The 17,175-nt window shown below is 35.8% G+C and overlaps 1 protein-coding gene and 2 long non-coding RNA genes across 4 annotated transcripts in view; 2 read left to right on the forward strand and 1 right to left on the reverse strand.

Moving 5' to 3' along the window:
- The window catches only part of LOC129788324 (protein mesh), a gene marked incomplete in the record, with an annotated part of 18,373 nt that extends 2,559 nt beyond the window's left edge, over nucleotides 1-15,814 (forward strand). The window contains 12 exon segments of the mRNA XM_055824291.1: nucleotides 8,373-8,550; nucleotides 9,575-9,712; nucleotides 9,807-9,975; nucleotides 10,058-10,315; nucleotides 11,209-11,371; nucleotides 11,443-11,619; nucleotides 11,898-12,924; nucleotides 13,157-13,286; nucleotides 13,356-13,644; nucleotides 13,744-13,931; nucleotides 14,318-14,665; nucleotides 14,723-15,814. Of these exon segments, the coding sequence (XP_055680266.1) occupies nucleotides 8,373-8,550; nucleotides 9,575-9,712; nucleotides 9,807-9,975; nucleotides 10,058-10,315; nucleotides 11,209-11,371; nucleotides 11,443-11,619; nucleotides 11,898-12,924; nucleotides 13,157-13,286; nucleotides 13,356-13,644; nucleotides 13,744-13,931; nucleotides 14,318-14,665; nucleotides 14,723-15,090 (3,433 nt within the window).
- LOC129790611 (uncharacterized) lies at nucleotides 2,655-4,064 on the forward strand. Its single transcript, XR_008750581.1, has 3 exons — nucleotides 2,655-3,653; nucleotides 3,723-3,891; nucleotides 3,957-4,064. It is a non-coding gene; the product is annotated as an uncharacterized LOC129790611 (long non-coding RNA).
- LOC129790621 (uncharacterized) lies at nucleotides 4,040-7,247 on the reverse strand. Of its 2 annotated transcripts, none has more exons than XR_008750587.1 (3): nucleotides 6,330-7,210; nucleotides 6,125-6,270; nucleotides 4,040-4,118 (listed from the first exon to the last, which is right to left on the reverse strand). It is a non-coding gene; the product is annotated as an uncharacterized LOC129790621 (long non-coding RNA). The 2 variants fall into 2 exon arrangements; XR_008750589.1 differs by lacking the exon at nucleotides 4,040-4,118 and having other exon boundaries at nucleotides 5,568-6,270; nucleotides 6,330-6,849; nucleotides 6,935-7,247.
- Nucleotides 15,815-17,175: the final 1,361 nt, after the last annotated feature.

The raw sequence follows: 17,175 nt of genomic DNA on the forward strand, positions 1-17,175 counted from the left end.
AAATTTAATCAAAAATCAATTCTCTTTTCATGTCTAATTAACGAAAACTAATTAATTACATAAAGCAAATTACAAATAAAATGTCATAAATATTTAATTTTGAGATAAAATGAACTAAAATTGACCTAATAATTCCTTGTTCACTAGGGAGGATTTTTATTTAATATTTCAGAAAGTCTTACATAAATGATAAGCTGACAAATCTCATGTGTTCATTGCAAATATGGGTCACCAAATATCAATATATCATCATTGAGAATGAGAGTAGTCTCCTTTATTATATTTTGATATACATACATACATACACGTAGTATATATGAGTAAATAACTCGGTGGGGGCGAGATGAGTCGAAGAAATACAAATTGTTTACTAACTATCGCCGTTAGTGAATGTGAAGAAAATGTTAGGAGAAAATTATTTCTTTTCGCCCCTCTCTATGGGCAAACTTTAATATCTAATGGACTATTATTGCTCCTTTGATATTGAAATGAACGTTTTATTGTCTTTACGTTTCTTTTTTTTTTCCTCCCTAACTTACGCTCTGGCTATTCTCTTGTCGTCACGGAACATCCCTAATGTTGACATGCTAGGCTAAAAGGGGAGAAAAAAGACCAATGTCTTTCGCTTCGTCGCAAAAGTCCAACGTTAATCACATGGGGAAAGCTGAATGGAAGATAAATAGTAATAAGAAAGCTTGATGAAAGTATACGAAGGTATTATTATTAAAAAAGAGAGAAAAAGAAAGGCGTAAAGTGACATTTTTGTGATGTACACAGTGATGGCAATGTAAACACAGAATAAATACGGCAACCCCAATTTGTGGCGCCATCTGTTGAGAGCTTTTAAAAAAATATATCTAGGCGAAAGTCGCGCGAATGTCGCGCGAAAATCAATATATTTTCTTAAAGAAAGTCGCAAGATTTCTAGAGAAAGTCGCCAGAAATCCGGGGTTTATAAGGCGAAAGTCGCGTGATTTTCGGACTGAAAGTCGCGCGAATATCGCGTGAAATATACAGAATTTCACACGACATCTGCTGACTTCCTAGAGAAAATCAATAGATTTTCTGAAAGAAAATCGCTAGATTTCCGGGGTTTATAAGGCGATTGTCGCGTGAATGGCGCGCGAATGTCGTGTGATTTTCAAACTGAAAGTCGCCAGAAAATCGCGTGAAATATACCGAATTTCACACGACATTCGCGCGACTTCAAATAAAATAATAAAATAAAATAAATCGCTCTAAAATCTCAATTTTGATTTTCGCATGAGTCAGCAGGTGTCGCGTGAAATTCGGTATATTTCACGCGACATTCGCGCGACTTCAAATAAAATAAATAAAATAAAATAAATCGCTCTAAAATCTCAATTTTGACTTTCGCATGAGTCAGCAGGTGTCGCGTGAAATTCGGTATATTTCACGCGACATTCGCGCGACTTCAAATAAAATAAATAAAATAAAATAAATCGCTCTAAAATCTCAATTTTGACTTTCGCATGAGTCAGCAGGTGTCGCGTGAAATTCGGTATATTTCACGCGATATTCGCGCGACTTTCAGTCCGAAAATCACGCGACTTTCGCCTTATAAACCCCGGATTTCTGGCGACTTTCTTTAAGAAAATAGATTGATTTTCGCGCGACATTCACGCGACTTTCGCCTTATAAACCCCGGATTTCTGGCGACTTTCCCTAGAAATCTTGCGACTTTCTTTAAGAAAATATATTGATTTTCGCGCGACATTCGCGCGACTTTCGCCTAGATATATTTTTTTAAAAGCTCTCAACAGATGGCGCCACAAATTGGGGTTGCCGTATTTATTCTGTGTTTACATTGCCATCACTGGATGTACACAAGAAAATGAAAAGAATATACCTACGTCATAATACTTGATTCTTTAGAAAATTGACTCAGCAAAGGGGAGATCGTGGAAAGTACACACAAAAGAATGACTAAAAGCACAATGGGCTACATTAAAAGCTCTCATAAATTTTGTCATATGTATTCATATGCGATACATACAGTCTAAAGGAAAAAAAAGACTAATTCAACGCACTTTTAGCTTTTTTTTTCTTCTTTTTTTTTCTTCACCCCATTCTTTTCTCCTTTCGTTATTCATGACGAGGAAAGTGTTCATTCAGTTTTCTCTGATTTTTCCTCGGGGATCCATTAAAGACATGCAAGGAAAATGACTACCGCTTGGATAGGGGAACGTGGCCCAAATCGGACCGCCGCCCAATTGCGACCGCCCCTTTTTCTCGTAAATGACGAAATATTATAAAATTAGTTTCACTACATTATGAAGATATTATAGTAAGGTAATGTTAGCGCCTAAAATAAATTAATTTGGTACACAACAGGGCAAATTAAAAATCAAAATTCATTTTCAGCACTTGGCCGACATTTTCTGATTTTAGAAACTAAGTTGATATGAGTTTTTTTCCCACTATTATGTCTCATATTATGCCGCGTTTCTGTAGCTTAGAGGGTCTAGTTTATTACTTGATTTACAATTTTTTGAAAGATTTTAGGTATTTTAAGTAATTAAGTGAAAATGTTATACATGCAGAATGGTCTAATTGCGACCCCCAAAATGTTCCAATTCGGAAGGTATCCCTCGACTTTCGAGAAATGTGTCACCCAGAAAAATGCCTCAATCTGAAAAATTCTACCATCACTGGAAAGATAATTTAATATTCTATCGATTGAGGAAGTTTGGTGGGTGGCACATTCCTATTAATGCACTAATATTGACTTTAAAAATTTCAATGCACTTTTTAGAAAAAAATCACGACATTTTCTTCCTTGGTGACAACCGCGCCATCTATTGATGAGCAAAAACTATGTAGCTTCGAGACCTTTAACAGTTTTTAACATAACCTTACTTTTTTGTTTTGATTCTTGATTTTCATCATTTTCTTTGTTTTAAAGCTTATTTTTGTGCTTTAGCATGACTAAAATACAGTAAAAGTTAGAATATTTGCCTAAGTGATGTGTAAAGTGCTGCCGATTTGTGATACGTGACAAAGAAAATGTTTATTTTCACGAGTAAAAGTTGTAATGCCACCCGGAAGACTTTGTGCAAGAAAAAAAATGGGGATTTCTTTGTCGCAGGCAATTTCTGATTGCAAATTGGAATATCAGGCGAATCTTGAACTGACAAAAAGTCTAGGTGCCCCATGGTTTTGTCAGGAGTCATGTCCGGTCATCAATTCTCACCGAGGAATGCGAAGTATTAAAATCTTGAGGCTGCTAGAGTGAAATATTTTTAGAAAAGGCAAACAAACAACCTATTCAGTTCTCAAGGGAAGGATCAAGGAGACTGAAGCGCCTATGAGAAGATTGATTCACAACACTGAAGCATAATAGAAGTACCAAAGAAGGACCAGAAAAGCAGATTACGACTTTATTTAACGTCTCTGGAGATAAACTTGTAGTGCTACAATACTAATAAGCGAATCCTGAGAAGCTCAATGTCCAGGATTCATTGAATGTCGGGAAGAAGCTGTTCTCTCTTGAGAAGTAGAAAATTCGTCTGACTATTCCCAGTTCAGGAAATGCTGTGAACACTCATAACAAATAATTTCTAATTTAGGGTGAAAATTGGAATTTTATTTGTCTACTGACTTTACAAAACACAATATGTACGCAAAGATATGTAAGTTTTAATCAATTTTAAAGAAAAAGCACTTCTATTATCTGATTTCCTTTTTATTGTTTCTTTAAGCTCTGTCGCATCTGTATGATCAACATATTTTTTTTCCGGAAGAATGCTGTTATATTTTCTTCGTTGCAATAGGCTCACTCAAAACGAATTGCTCAATGTACGGAATGAGGGCAGTAATTGTGAAGTCCTGAATGAGGTGACGCGGTTTATGTGCATCGCTGGCTGCTAGGTATATCATACGTAGTACTGCTATTGATTTCTCCACAACTAATAATCATATATTTTGATTCTTAGGTTGCAAAATAGGAGTCTCAGTACTGTGATCATTGGCGATATATCTCCTGCATTTCCCCGCAGGAGCTACAGTGAAGGATGTACCGCTTCATCGATGAGAATTGCCAGAGTGCAGATTTAGATCAAATTTGGGGTGATACCTCAAATATCACAGTTAAACTTCTGGAAATTTTCAAAGAAATAGAATTTAATTAGAATTTAGAATAATTTTCTCTGCATACCATGTTTAATGATTCAAAAATTTGCTGAGTTCATGATGTGATCGTGGTACTAAATCGAAACTATAATAGCATCTATAGAAATGTTAATGTACAGTTTGCCAGTTATAAAAAAAATAAGTGAATAAAAAATTTTCAATTTAAAAAATAAATATATTTGATAAGTTGTAAAATAATTTAAAATATATAAAAATTCTAATGCCTCTTCAACTATATTTTTTGTAATTTATAATGCTGCTCTAAAAGTTATATTTATTTTTTACGCATTGAAAAATAATTATTATTATTTTTTGTTTTTGTCCCAAAAAAATATTCTGTGCAAACCTTTTTTGCTCCTTGCATTTTTCTTTTGCTTTATTCTTATTTATGAAAAATGGCAATGTTTAAATGAAAGTCTCGGTCCTCTTCATTATCCTTCTTTCTTTTTTTTGACTCTTTTTTCATTTCCGAGCTCATCACAATAATAATTTTTGAATTAAATAGTTGAAATTGAAATCTTCAAAGATAAAACTAAACTACGTTTTTTTTTAAATGGTTCTTGTCACTCGGAATTTAACACACAATTTTTCTATGAAAATTAAATATCTTAAGAATCTCATTTCTTTATACCTATATAGTATAGTTGCGTTTTGTGTCAATAAAATTGTTTTTCATTTTTTTTTTAACATAAATCTCTTTTCAAAAATAATTTCCCGGTTAAATCACCATTTAAGATGGATTCCGCAATTAATTAAAAAAAAAAACTCCCCTAAAAATCTTCTTTCTTTAAAAAAAATATTCTCTTTCAATAATTTTGCAATTAATAATTTTTTTTTGAAAAACCCTTTATCGGTGAGAACCCAAAAATTTCCCAAATTCGTAAAAATAACTTTAAAAAAATATATTTTCATTATCTAAAAGAGTTCCATTACAAATAAAAGTTAATTGTAATGCGTCCATTTATAAAAACTTGGCGTTTCACAACGTAGAGAGAATAGTTCATTCAATTGTAAACTAATTTTTGAGCAGTATTAAAAGACGCAAATAATATTGAGACTGAAATGAACGAAAGTTAAAGAAAATTAATTCGATTTTTTTTTAAAAGGAAAGGGTTTAGTGTCGTAACACTATTTAAGAGCAACTTGTTGATTTAAAAAAAAAATAATAGATGTTTAAAGCAGAGATTTCTTATTCTACAACAATTTATTCTAAGGAAGATCTCTTTAACCTTTATTTGAAATTATTCTTTCTTTCCTAAAAATAACCCTAATAAAGAAAATATATTTCTTCACACGAACTTTCTTTCGCCATTAAATTTAATTTGCAATAATTTATTTTTCTTCCTTGAAGTAAATTCCCTTTTATTAGTAGGTAATCTTTTCTCTTTTCTGAATGAAATTTATTGCTTTAATATTAATTTTGATTTATTGTCTTTACAACTTTAAAATGAAGAACTCTTTATTCTTTTTGATTATTTCTTAAAAACTTTTGATTGAAATAAATATCATTATAAAAGATCTTTCTTTCTTTAAATTAAAATTACTAGCAAAAATTATCTTTTGCGCTTCAAAAAAATCCGCAAAAAAACTTTCTTCTTTTACTTTTTATAGTCTAAAAGTGAAAAAATATTTGAACGAAAAACTATTTTGAAAATAAAATAAATATTTACTGGTGTTTTGCGGGTTTAACGTAGACTTAAATATTACCTTATACATCATCTCATGCTAGTTTTAGTATTTTTTTTTAATTTAAAGTAATTTAGAATGTTGAAAAGAACTACCTACACGAACGGTTTATTCTTTAGTATAAAATTGTGAGACAATTAAGAGCCAAATAGAGATTTTGATATTTTGGTATTGAAATATCCTATGAAACCCTATGAATTAAGGTCCTAACCCGCCTTAAGTCTATCGAGAGTAAATATAAAAAGAACAAGTTCTAGCAAGAAGCCAGAAAATAAGAATTGCATACCTAACTCTCTTCCAATGAGTGAGCTGTATGTTTTGTAGCTAGATGTTCTGTGTCACATAAATGATAGGCCGGAACATCGTGAAGAGCATGAAGAATCTCATCAAATGAAGGATTCCCTTGTTGTATTATTATGAGTAGAAATCCTCCTGTAAGACATGTGATCGTGTTATGCAAGAATCAAACCAATATATCTAGAATTACAAACCTTTTCTAACATCTCTTCGAATTTTTCACATTCCGGGAATAAATCCTTCTCTGGTTTTTCCAACCAGTAATCTGCATTTCCCGTATTGAGAATTTCCTCTTCAACCTCCTAATGCTGAATCTCGATGTTTTGACTTTCTTAGAGAATTTGCTGTAGAAAACAGGAATTTTTCCACTCCAAGATCTTCGTCGGAAAATGTACCAGCAGTGGGGTTGTTTATGCAACTGCCCTGTTAAAATACGTTTGCGGGAAAGGAAGAAACTCGTGGAAAAATGTTCATCCTTGGAACTTTCTCAATGGCTTTCTTCTTAATCCGTCCAAGTAAATGAATCACTGATCACAAGCACGAATAATTTTGGTAATTTTTACAGTCTCATCAAGGTGTATCACTAATTCTTTCTCCAAGTTCATCTTACAAAACACTTGACGGGGAGATCGTTCTTGATTCCCATGAGAAAACCCTGAAATCTATGGGCTGGAGCGGCTGGAGCAGCGTGAATGGGCCCTCTTCTTATTGTTGCTGTAACATTTTATTTAATGAGAATTTAACATGCATTTTTGAGCTAGAAGATTGAAAATTGAGGAAGACACCCCCGTAGTCTTACCCGTCCCATGAAATCGTACTGATATGTAGGTACACTTTATTTTCTTTTGGATTCGTCGTTCCGTACAGTGATTACTGTATTCCCGGACAAGCATGCCGTGTATTGTGGATAATTCTCCATTGCGTTGATCTCACATTTATTTGGCAGAATATCTCTATATTTTCCTGCCATTCGAGTCCTGTCTATGTGAAATTTCCGGGCTTTCTGGTGGTGATCAACTGCCTTGTATGATTTTTCTGAAGTATTTTTCTGCACTTTCTTTTAAAAACTACACAATTTTTTTTTCTAAAATCACTTTCTCTTACCCAAATTACCGGTCTTTATCACATGGGGACGATAAAATAATTTAAAACTAAATAAATTAATTAAATATTCTCGATTCCGGACGTTTTAGTGGAAATGTAAACAAATTTTGAGGTTATGTTAAAATTTCGGCGGTGCTAACCAATAGATGGCGCTGTTAAATGATAGCAGAATTTTCCTGCAAATCGTCCGCCATTAATTTGCTGAGTTCGGCTAAGAAGGGACCGTTTCAGGCCCCTGGATAAAAGTGATCTACTAGTGAAAAAACCACAAATTACGGCAAAAACAGGGGGTCGCAATTGGAACACTCGGGGGGTCGCAATTAGAACACCGTGGTGAAAAAGTGCAATTTTAGCAACTTTTTTTAATTCGATTATTACTCAGAACAGGTAAGAGTTAGAATGTTTGCATCTATGGAACAAAGTTAGCCTATTAAATGACCTTTCCAATGGTACCACACTTGGGAAGATTTAATTCCTTTTTATAGGACTTTTTCCAATCCTTCTGAAACAGAATTTAGGGGGTCGCAATTGGGCCACGTTCCCCTACATATTTTATATGTATGTAGCATCCACCTGGGGAATCACTCCTATTCAAATTCCGAGAGCAGAATTTAAATATCAGAATTCTCCATTAAGTTTTTTCTGCGCTATTTTCTTCTCTCTATATGGTTGGTGTCCACCACTAGCTCAGCCGATGTTTGCGTGGACCATAAAACTTGACCATTTCGGATGTTTTATTCAGGGGTTAATTTTAGCTCTTTTCCCTCTGCAATCTTCTTTCACGATTTTCCATCTCTGTGTCTCTTCTTGGCTTTCGATTCTCGTTATCCAACACATTATTATTCACCCTTCGCCGGTCGAAACCATTTCCAATTTATGAAACTTTTATTGATGTAAATTATGAGGATCCACTTACGGTCATAACATTGCTAAAGCTTCAGTATGTTTTGTTGCTTATTTTTCTGTTGAGGAGCTTTTCTCTAATTTTTTTTCCTTTGGATCGTTTCCCGCCGTTTTGCTGGCGCACATAAGTTAGCACCACACGTATACAAATATTATTTTTCCGGGGTACAGCATTGGGGAAAATCTATCAGCACTTTTCCATCCATTTAATTTCTCACATTGTTTTCCAGAATGGAGCGTGATTTGGAAACACGTACCGATCGATTTGGCGTAGAAGTGCGTGAGCGTGTAATGTGGGATATTCGAGAGGGTGTCGTGGGATCCGATACCTTTGTGCCCAAACATGCTGTTATCATCACATGGAAGAATATGTCATTCGCCGGTGGAATTGATATTTCTCTCCATCGTGTAAGTATACTAAATAATTCACTATATGTATGTACGTTTTGTGCACAGTCCGCTGATTTAATTAAATTGAATTGAAAATCTCCTGGAATACGCATGGTTTATGGTCTTTTGCTTCGCAGAATTTATTTGCTTTTGTACATTTTAGACGAGAATTGAATTAGTTTTTATCATCCAATTTTAAAGTTTATTATTGACGTTGCTGTACTAAAAAATATTATTAGGATTAAGGTATAAATAATTTTACTTTAAACTTTTTTTTTGTGAAAATCATATATGGTGTGTTTTGGGAAAAATTAATTTATGAATTCCGCATTTAAAATTTATGATGAATTTTAAAATTGGAAAAGGTAGGACGAGGAGAGGTTGTTGTAATGCAAATTGAAAAACTTTTAATATATAGGTAGATACATACATAATATGAAAATGCTTACATATGTAATTCCCTTTATGATTTCATCCTAAAATAATATTGCATGGAAATTGTTATTTTTCAAATGGGAGTTTTCAATATTTTCTTCCATTGTTGGTAAGAGTGTAGGTAACCCGTAGGACGTATGGGCTCTATCGATGTTTCAAAACTTCCCCATCTTACCTTATAACGTAACTGGGTTAAAATGATAAAATATTTTATTATTTAAAAGCTCCAAGTTAACACATTTTTGAATGACTTTGGATGATAAAAGAATGAAGAAAAATGCCTATAAAATTAGAATAAATTCTTGGATTTATTTTAATAAAATTAATAATTTATCTAGTGACGAGATATCCATTTATAAAGACATTTTCATACTACTTTAAGCGAGTTTTAAGACTTTCATTGAATTTAAAATTTTAATAGCTCCATAACAAAATTTAATAATCATGAAATTATATTATGTTGTACCTATGTATGCATAAAAAGCAATTTGCACCTTCTGTTTGAATTATTTAGATGTATGTATTTTATCTAGTAGGTGCACAATATGCTAGTTGTTTTTATTAAAATATAGCTCTATATAATCAATTATTTTCCATTATATTGCAGACCAATACATTCCAAATGGTTCTGGCTACAGATGAGGTGTATACGTATGCAATTTTCAACTATGCTGAGATAAACTGGTCCTCCCACACGGAAGCAGGTGGTGATACCACTGGGGGTGAGGGTGGTGTACCAGCATTTGTGAGTATCCATTGTGTATAATATACATATAATACAGTGTGTGACAATTGATATGCGACGACGAGGGGTTTTATGCAAATTTCCTATCTCTTAGATTGGATTTAATGCTGGCAACGGGACTCAAGCTTATGAATATAAACCCTACAGCCAGGCATCGGTGCTGCGAGACTTGACAGGACGTGGATGGGCTAATGGTTTTCCAGGACGGCACATTTTCCGCCTAGACGAGCGAATTATGCTTGGGACGTGCAATAAAGATATAGGTGCGTTATATAGGCAATTTATTATCAATGTGTCTGCAGTGATGGACTTTCATTTACAATTCACGTGGAATTTCCTTTGTAGATGCTGCCCACTTGCCCCTGGTCTTTGCCCCGGAATCTGGAAATATGTTGGGTGGTACAGTGGTGAACATCACTGGACCGTGCTTCAATGAGAATGAAAGAGTGTCCTGCCGCTTCGATACTGAAGAGGTGATTGGACACTACATTGACCGTAATCGTGTTATATGTGTCCAACCATTCCTCATGGCACAAGGGTACATTCGCTTCGAAATATCCGTCGGTACGGAGAAGTACAAGTGGCGTGGGCGATACTTTGTAGGTGAGTCCTCCCCTCAAGTTTTATCTTTACAATGAAAATCATCAATATTTGTACATATTACGTTGCTTCCCCGAAAAGGAGAAGACTTTACTGAGCGTAGTATTAAAATCTCACTCCCCCAACGTACGGTAACAACTTTGCTATATATAAAAAAAATCCCCATAAAATATATATTGCTCGAAGATGCTTTATAATTTAATTACATCATGTTTGCGCATTACGCTGCTGCAATGAATTGGTCCATGCCAATGAATTTTGATGGATTTTTTTCTTCAAATATAATTGTACAATCTTCAACGCGTTCCGTGCTCAACTTATTATGTATCTCAATTGGCTTATCATGGTGCCAGAGTTGCAATAAAATATCATAAAGATTAGATAAAATTTGACACAAATGAAATTGATAACTGATGTATAGTTAGGGTGTCGATTAGTATATACTTTGGTACATAGATTGGTAATTATATCTCAATGTTTGATTAGAATTTTAAGATTATTGTGTGACTTTTTGGCCACCATTTTGGGAATTCTCCAAGCTCCATGATAAATGAAAATTTTCTCGCTTTATGAATTAAATGTGAAATTTTTTTTTTATTTCAATGATTTTGATCAATTATGAAATTTCTTCACGTAATTAATCTGACATCTGGATAATTTTATCATTTTCTAACTCTGAGTTCAAAATTTCTCAATGACTGGTGGCAAAGCTGATGAAAAGGCTCCGGCTGTGTATGCATTGAAATATCTCTTTGTAAAATATCCTGAAAGGAGCGCTCGGTATATTGATATTTCCGAGAAATTAAATGGAACAAATCATTTAAAATGGCCCTATTATATGAAATTAAATGTGAATAAATTGAAAATTAAACCACCCAATTTTCTCATGCCCACAGAAACCCCCGCGACGGCAACTGATAGAATTTTCTTTGAGAGCCAAGATGTGTATCAAAAGTCCCCGTCAGAAGTGAAAATAACATGGAATCGATTCAACTTAACAACCAACTTGAATGCTGGTGTGAGAATTTCCCTCTGGGGCTATCGAGAGAGTACAATTCGGTAATTTTCAATTTAAAACAATGGGAATTTTTTTCGGGCAAAAGTTGCTATTAGTAATTTCTCAATTTTAGGCCTCAGCTGGAGTACATTGATATGATTGAGGAGGGTATAACGAACCAAGGGTTCTACACCATTGCACCGGCCAATTACCGTCTGAGGAACAATCCGAGGAATGTGGATATGCAATTTGGATTTATTATGATTAACCTAACGAATCCTGAGCATTTCTCAGGTCTCCGGATATCTCCGTAAGTATATTTACCAGCAACCTCTATTGTGGGAGGAATCTCTTTATTGATTTTCTCGTGCTCTCAATGGGAGACTCCTTCATTGCTATTTCTGGAAGTTTTCCCACAAACTTTTCCAGTTGACTTCCCAAAAAGAATAATCTTTATTTTTTCCGAGTATATTTTTTTCTTTGTTTTTCACATCATGACTAAAAGGGTTTTTCATTGTAAATTATGCTTTTCATGTTAATACCCAGCTAAATGAGAGGACTTACATAATTTTTTTTTCTCAAATACAGAGTTTTGTGGTCAAAACCCATTCCACTGGGATGGTATTTTGGACCTCAATGGGAGCGTATTCATGGAAGAAATTGGCCACGAGCACTTTGCGATAACTGGTTGAGGACAGATCGTTTCCTGAGAAATTTCCCTGCAGAAGTAGCCGTCTGTCCATGCCATCTTGATCATGCCCTCAATGACAAGGGACGCTTCTTGCCTGATTTTGATTGCGACAAAGATTCCAATCCTTCGTGTATTCATCACCGTGGAGCCATTCACTGTGTACGTACGGGGCAGCCTAGTCTTCAGGGTTCTGAACAGCAGTGCTGCTACGACAGAAATGGCTTCCTTATGCTCTCGCACGATCAAATGTGGGGATCACGACCACGACGTACGCACAATATTGGACAGTTGCCGTGGAATGAGGCTAACAAAGTTCCTACACTATCTACATGGTTCCATGACGTCCGCCCCTACTACTCTTGTTGCTTCTGGCAGGATGAGCAAGCTGTGGGATGTGAGACACTCCGTTTTGAACGTAGACCTTCGCAGGATTGTGTAGCATACCAAGCTCCAGCTGTTGGTGGAGTCTTTGGTGATCCACACATCATCACATTCGACAATGCTCACTACACATTCAACGGCATGGGTGAATTCGTCCTGGCACGTGTTAACAGCGGTCGTGAGCGTCTTGATGTGCAAGGACGCTTTGAACAGGTGCACCCAAACATTCACGGACCCGTGAGAGCTACGCAACTTACCTCTGTGGCTGCTCGTGGCAACACAACCACGGTCATTGAGGTGCGTCTCCGACCAAAGCACGCCCAGTGGCGCTACCGCTTGGATGTCTTTGCCGATGGACGCAGGATCTACTTCGATAGGCCAAGTCTGAAATTCCAACATTTCCACGGTGTTACCGTCTACACACCATCTTACATTCTCAATCAATCCGAGGTGGTTATTATGTTTGATTCAGGAGCTGGTGTTGAAGTTGTGGAAAATGCAGGATTTATGACGTGTCGTGTTTATCTACCATGGACCTTCATAGTGAGTTATTCTTTAAACTTTTAATCCCTAAAAGAGTTGCAAAAATATTGATTTTAGCCATGAATTGTTAAGTTATATGCTTTACTTTCCATTGAAAATTTTCAAGTTTTAATCCTACACTAAAAAGGAAACTTTATAATCATTTAAACATAAAAGCATGAGGATTTTAGACCCATAAGGGTGGTCCATTTGTAAATTAATGCTTAAAACCGCTCATTTAAATTCACCGCAGAATCGAACACGAGGATTGCTTGGAAATTGGAGTTGGGACATACAGGACGACTTCACTTTGCCGGATGACACAATTGTGGGGATTAATTTGAATAATTTCGAGAGCATTCATCGAGACTTTGGAATGAGATGTAATCCATTGAACATTTTCCATCAGCATTAGAGGGTGGATAATAATGCAAATCTTCCACTTTACACAGGGGCACTAGCGGATCGAGAGCAACCGGGCATAGGTGCAGCACTATTTACACGTGAATTTGGACGGACATCGAGTTACTTTGCAAATGCAACATTCCTGCCGAACTTTATACGTGAGCCAAGGGACTTCCTACCGCCAAATCGAACACACGACGTGGAAAGGGCCCATGAGCTATGCGGGGAAAGCTATCAGTGTCGATACGATTTCGGCATGACGCTAAATCGAGAGATGGCTCATTTCACCAAAAATTACTACGACAGTATCGTAAATATTCGGGATCAGAATCAACGGTGAGTGAAAAAAAAACGAGAGAGAGATGAGGGTAAAATTTAGCTGTTTGTGGGTGAGATTGATGAGTTTTAAAATGTGGTTTTCGTTTGCTATTTCAGGCAAATACTCTCTTGTGGCATCCTGCCGACACCTCGTTTCGGGAGAAAATCAAACTTCCAATTCGTACCCGGATCGAGGGTGTCTTTTGAGTGCAATGAGGGTTTCTTCTTGATTGGAGACAGCCGTCGTGTGTGCCAAGCTGATGGCAGATGGGATGTCCCCGTGCACGGCTATACCGAGTGCCTACGTAAGTACTTTAGTCTATATAGCCACCATAGTGTCTCTATAGTCACACCCCCTCAAAAACGAGAAAAGGAAGAGATATTTTATGTTATTTACAAAGTTGTCGGGCCTGAAGCGGATTTTCTCCATCTCTTCCATTCTCGGCTTTTTTTTCCTTGTTTCCCTTATTCTCCCCTCACCCCCCAAAGATTCTCACCCTCTCGCGGATTCATTGCAATTTTCGTAAAAGTAACCCCTACGCATTTACGTGAAGCAATAGTATCGATATATTATTAGGAAGTATATATCAAATGGAATGAAAGGAAAAGCTCACAGAAAAGCTTCTCTTCTCCCCGTTTGTTGATAAAGGGCGACCGTTGAAATTAATCATACTTTGTATGTTGTATATAGGCGAGGTCTTCTACACTCGTCGTACCGCTTGGATAACAATGGGCATTATTCTTGCGGTTATCGTGCCACTTTTAATGTGCATTGTCTGTGGCGTGTATTGCTATCGGAAGAAGGCATTAAAAGAGGATCCAAATTGGAAGATGCCACTACCCTCACGCTCGGGCTCACGTGCGACGCTGAGGAATTTAAATAGCGACGGTAGCGATATGGATGGTACAGATACATTGAAGAAGAGTAGGAGTTACGATAAAGTGTACAGAACGCACGAGCCGCTCGAGGGGAAGCCGAATATTGAATTCCCGGACAAGAAATGGGATCTCGATGATGAGGACGTGACATCGTCGGAAGGTAGTGAACTAAAAGATACGAAAAGAGCAAAAGATATACAATACATCTCAAATACAGGCGATAGACCGAGGCAGCTAGGACGGCGAAATATGCATCCAGGGGGTGATGATGACATCAACACGCAATCATTCCCACCACCACCCATTGAGTCACCAGATCCAATCAGCCCGTCGTATAGTCCAACCTACAGTGGACTGGACCGCAATAGTAGCTTCATGAATGACCAGCAACCACCGCCGCAGTCGAGTGCAACGAGGCAGGCACCTAGACCACCTAGCAATGCCGTTAGGGTACTCCCTGGACCCGGACCATCTTCCCCATCGCCACCAGATCAATTCCTCACATTCTCAGGGCCATCATCACCGCAGCCACCACCTCAGGATGTTGGTCTACCCCGCGTGAATGCTAAGGCCACCGAAGTGTGAGAACACCATCCCCCTTTCGGACAATCGTACCGCCCCCACACAAAGCCCTACTTTTAGTCCCTTTTTTATATCTTCCCACTTTACTTTTAGCATATTCACACCCAATATTGTTAGAATTTAGGAAACCCATCGGATGCCATATATATGATTCATCCTTTTAGTTACATACCTACTATTCTTTATTTAAGGACACACACATACTTATTTGCTTCTATATGTACATAAGCTCACATTCCGAAACATCATGATTTTGCACACAGAATGGAGTTTTAATTAGAAAAAAATGGGAAAATATTCCTTTTTTTTCCAACGAAAGAAAATATTTTAATTTTATGCTCCAAGCATATCTCTGTGTGTAATTAAAATTGTAGTACATAAACCACACGGATCTTAATATCTCACCAAAAAAAAACTTACAAAATTAAGAATATTAGTGAAAATTAAGTGCCAGGAATTTGAGAGAGAAAAAAAATGATAAAATGAGATTCATTAAGATCCAACATAAAATTTCCTGAAGCAATCTAGATAGAAAAAAATGTTAAACTCCACAAATTCTGAGCATTATTCTTGGAAATGAAATAAAAATAAAAATCTCCATGACCACATTTTGTAATCAATACAAAAATACCCTTTCTGTGTCAGAGAGACCGACATTGTACAATACCCAGCGTATGTTTGAAGAAAAATCAACAAACCTTGTCACAAAATAAATAAATCGTCAATAGTCCAAGTAATTTATTATTCCAGTGTTTGCATTTCACCCTCCATCACTCCGCAGAGTCAAAATTGAAGTTTTTTTTGTGCTCGGTGGATAATTTTGCACATTTCATGTATAAATTTATTTTTTATGTTGTATGCAATTCTGATGAAAATTGCAGCTCAATAACCAAAAGAATAATGCCCGAAAGTTTCCATATTATATGCACCAGGGCGCAGTTGATACATCTCTTCTCTTTCCATTACATACAAATTGCATTGTATGTATAATTTTATTGAGGAGTCATCCCGGGGACGGGTTTATTTTGCATTTTAATTTATGCAAGTTTGTTAAAGGAACACATATGTTTCCATATGAATGAATATATAGAGCAACTTGGAAATTGGATAACACATAGTGTATTGTATTACATGTATAGTAGACTATATATTGGCGCCAGTAACGGTCTTGATGATGCTGCCTGGTTGAAATAAAAAAAAATCCTTTACATATTTAAAAAAAAACTCAATTTATAGTGAGATTGGAAATTCTATACTTTCAAGACTTACTGTAAGATTTTTCCAGGAAAATTATTAAATGGAATTTTTAAAGAATTTTTGCTGATTCAAAAAAATACATTATTGTAATTCAACTACAAATTCTACAAATTAGACTAAAAGTTAGAAGAGTTTAAGAAAATATTCAATTTAGCGTGAAATATTTTAGGTCATTTCCTCCGTTTAAAAATTCCATACTTCCATTCAAAAGTGAAGAGATATATCAACTAAAAAGCACTGAAATGAGAAGAAAACTTATCTCACTGTTAATTTTGCAATATTTTCGCCCACTTTCACTTTCATTTTCCATCAAAATTAACAATTTTTTCGTGATAAAAAAATAACTTTCAATTGGTTGGCTGTTGAAATCCAATGATGTTCCACCGTCGTCACTTTATTATTCAATTGAAAATCAATTTGGTTAATCAATGTGGAAGCCATTGAAGTGGAATATCTCGTGAGAGGGCAACTGAATGAATTTTCCATAATTAAATTTTCTATTTTATCTTTCATTCATCTTACATTACCCATAGGCACACAGGAGTATACATCGCGAAAGGCTGGAATTTCTTTTGGTGCGGTTTTAGGTAAGTCTCTCCATCCCTGAGATGCTCAAAATTTCATTTTCGCACAATTTTTGAAATATTTCTCAAACGTCTCCCTTACATACCTTCTCCTATAGCTGTGATGGTTCCGGTTCTACTCATAATTATATGCTTCGCATACCACTTCCTGAGTAGAAAGTATGGCCAAGATCTTGAAGATAGGGAAAAATTAGACGTGAACTGAAAGCTCTCACGCTCTGACAACGAAAAGTAATTGTTCCTCTTT

The sequence above is a fragment of the Lutzomyia longipalpis genome, chromosome 1, assembly GCF_024334085.1.
Source record: "Lutzomyia longipalpis isolate SR_M1_2022 chromosome 1, ASM2433408v1".
In the NCBI taxonomy this organism is placed as follows: domain Eukaryota; kingdom Metazoa; phylum Arthropoda; class Insecta; order Diptera; family Psychodidae; genus Lutzomyia; species Lutzomyia longipalpis.